This window comes from Branchiostoma floridae, unplaced genomic scaffold (assembly GCF_000003815.2).
Source record: "Branchiostoma floridae strain S238N-H82 unplaced genomic scaffold, Bfl_VNyyK Sc7u5tJ_1189, whole genome shotgun sequence".
In the NCBI taxonomy this organism is placed as follows: domain Eukaryota; kingdom Metazoa; phylum Chordata; class Leptocardii; order Amphioxiformes; family Branchiostomatidae; genus Branchiostoma; species Branchiostoma floridae.
Genome location: NW_023365633.1, coordinates 56,572 through 58,806, shown reverse-complemented (window position 1 = coordinate 58,806; position 2,235 = coordinate 56,572). Strand labels below are relative to the sequence as shown.

Sequence of the window (2,235 nt, the reverse complement as noted above, 5' to 3'; positions counted from 1 at the left end):
ACATGGTCATGTTCATCACATGCACCATGTAGGGTCATAAGATGTTACTAAGGCTACTTCGGACTGCTCATGATGGTTTATCCTACTTTTGACATCAAGTAGAGTTATGCCAGCAGATGTGCCAGGTGTAACACCTGTCTCAGGTGTGCCAGCCGCACCAGGTGCACCATGCATGGCTCACCTGGCTGCCCAGTGGCAGGTGTAACACCTGTATCAGGTGTGCCAGCCGCACCTGATGCACCATGCATGGCTCACCTGGCTGCCCAGTGGCAGGTGTAACACCTGTTTCAGGTGTGCCAGCCGCACCTGATGCACCATGCATGGCTCACCTGGCTGCCCAGTGGCAGGTGTAACACCTGTTTCAGGTGTGCCAGCCGCACCTGATGCACCATGCATGGCTCACCTGGCTGCCCAGTGGCAGGTGTAACACCTGTTTCAGGTGTGCCAGCCGCACCTGATGCACCATGCATGGCTCACCTGGCTGCCCAGTGGCAGGTGTAACACCTGTCCCTGGTGTGCCAGCCGCACCAAGTGCACCATACACAGCTCACCTGGCTGCCCAGTGGCAGGTGTAACACCTGTCGCAGGTGTGCCAGCTGCATCAGGTGCACCATGCATATCTCACCTGTTGTTTTATACCTGTTGTTTAATACCTGCTGTGTTTCCCACATGCGGCAGATGGGAACAGAGAGGACCCATGTTTTTGCACATGGAGTATAACAAATACAAGGATGTCAGATATGTACTGGGGGAGGTGCTCGTTAGTGGGCACTACAGGTAGATATGGGTGATACCGTGGTGTAAAATTTGTGGTATCTTGGTGTAAAATTGATGGTACCGTGGTGTAAGCATGGTCCATGGTACTGTGTAAATGTAACATTTGTGGTACCGTGGTATGAGATCGGTGGTACTGTACATGTGTTGTAAGCTTGGACTGTGGTACTGTGTTGTGGAATCGGTGGTAGTAATTGTTTTAAGATTGGTGGTACATTTCATGTGCATTATGTTAGGCACCAAGGGTATAATCACTTGTTGGTACCAATTTTTGTCTCTAGATATTGGTGGTCATTTGTTGACCGTATTGGGTGGAGCAAACTTTTTTATGCTTTCATTAATGTTGTTAACAGACTTAATAAAAATCACATCAATTAACATAATAAAGATTGTCTTTATTTTCTAGTGAGTTTCAATTTGTTTCTCTCAAACCCTTCAACGTTTGGTGTACTTGATCTTCATTATAATGTCTTTGCTTTGTTTTGTCTGCGAAGGACCATTTACCTTGTTTATAAGTTTATGTCAACTGGTTTTGTTTTGTATTAAGGTGCAAATTCTAGCATACATTGATAAAATGTGGGAGCAAAATATCCTTAAATGTTCTAGCAATGTTGGCAATGCAGACATTTTAAGTTTACCTCAGAATACCTTCATCTTTACTGCATGACTAACTCCATCTCTCTCACATTCTACAGAGACTACCTGTTCAAGAGCGTGACCAACTCTGAGACGGTGACGGCCGACGCGTACGGCGAGCGCCACACGGCGTTCCCTCTCCGTGACAACGACGGGCGGGCGGTGGCTGTGGTGGACATCAGTATCGGGGAGCTGCGGGAGCTTCCCCACGCCGAGCAGCGGGAGGTCACGAGGATGCTGAAGATTCTCCAATCTGCTCACAAGGAGGTGGAGAAGGAGTCAGCCGGCGCGGAGAAGAAGAGAGTCTTGGGTAGGTGGTGATGATAGTTCTCTCACACTCTCACAAGCTCTGTCATATTTTCCTGTAATACTAGTATTGTGATTCCAATGTAGACACGTACTGGGACACTTTTCTATTGTGATTCAAATATATAACTGAAGGATACACAAACATGTGAAACCCAATGGGATCATTATCTAATATCCGTGACCAACTACTCGACCCACAGAAACACAAGGACCTTCCAGCCTGCTGTCTTCTAAACTCTTCATAGAGTGTGTATATCACAATGTATAGCATTGTCTTTGAGCTGAAACAGGATGGAAACAAATTTCAAGTGTTGTAATATGTTAACTTGTGTGTTGCAAAGATTGAGAAGATCAATAACACTAGAGATTGAGAAACTCCACCGAACGATAGGTATACATGATTATACCTGGCTATACAGATACAGAGCATCTTGCCTACAAAATCCCCAATGATGATTCTAAAGATACCTTTCAGGTTTTTGAGATATACAATACTCAGTACTAAGTTGTATGTTG

General features: G+C 45.8%; 1 protein-coding gene across 1 annotated transcript in view; it reads left to right on the top strand.

The window, feature by feature from the left end:
• LOC118407287 (EF-hand calcium-binding domain-containing protein 5-like) overlaps nucleotides 1-2,235 on the top strand; it is a 22,308-nt gene that overhangs the window by 19,465 nt on the left and 608 nt on the right. The window contains exon 20 of the mRNA XM_035807744.1: nucleotides 1,470-1,720. Coding sequence (XP_035663637.1) covers nucleotides 1,470-1,720 — 251 coding nt within the window. The remainder of the gene's footprint in view (nucleotides 1-1,469; nucleotides 1,721-2,235) is intronic.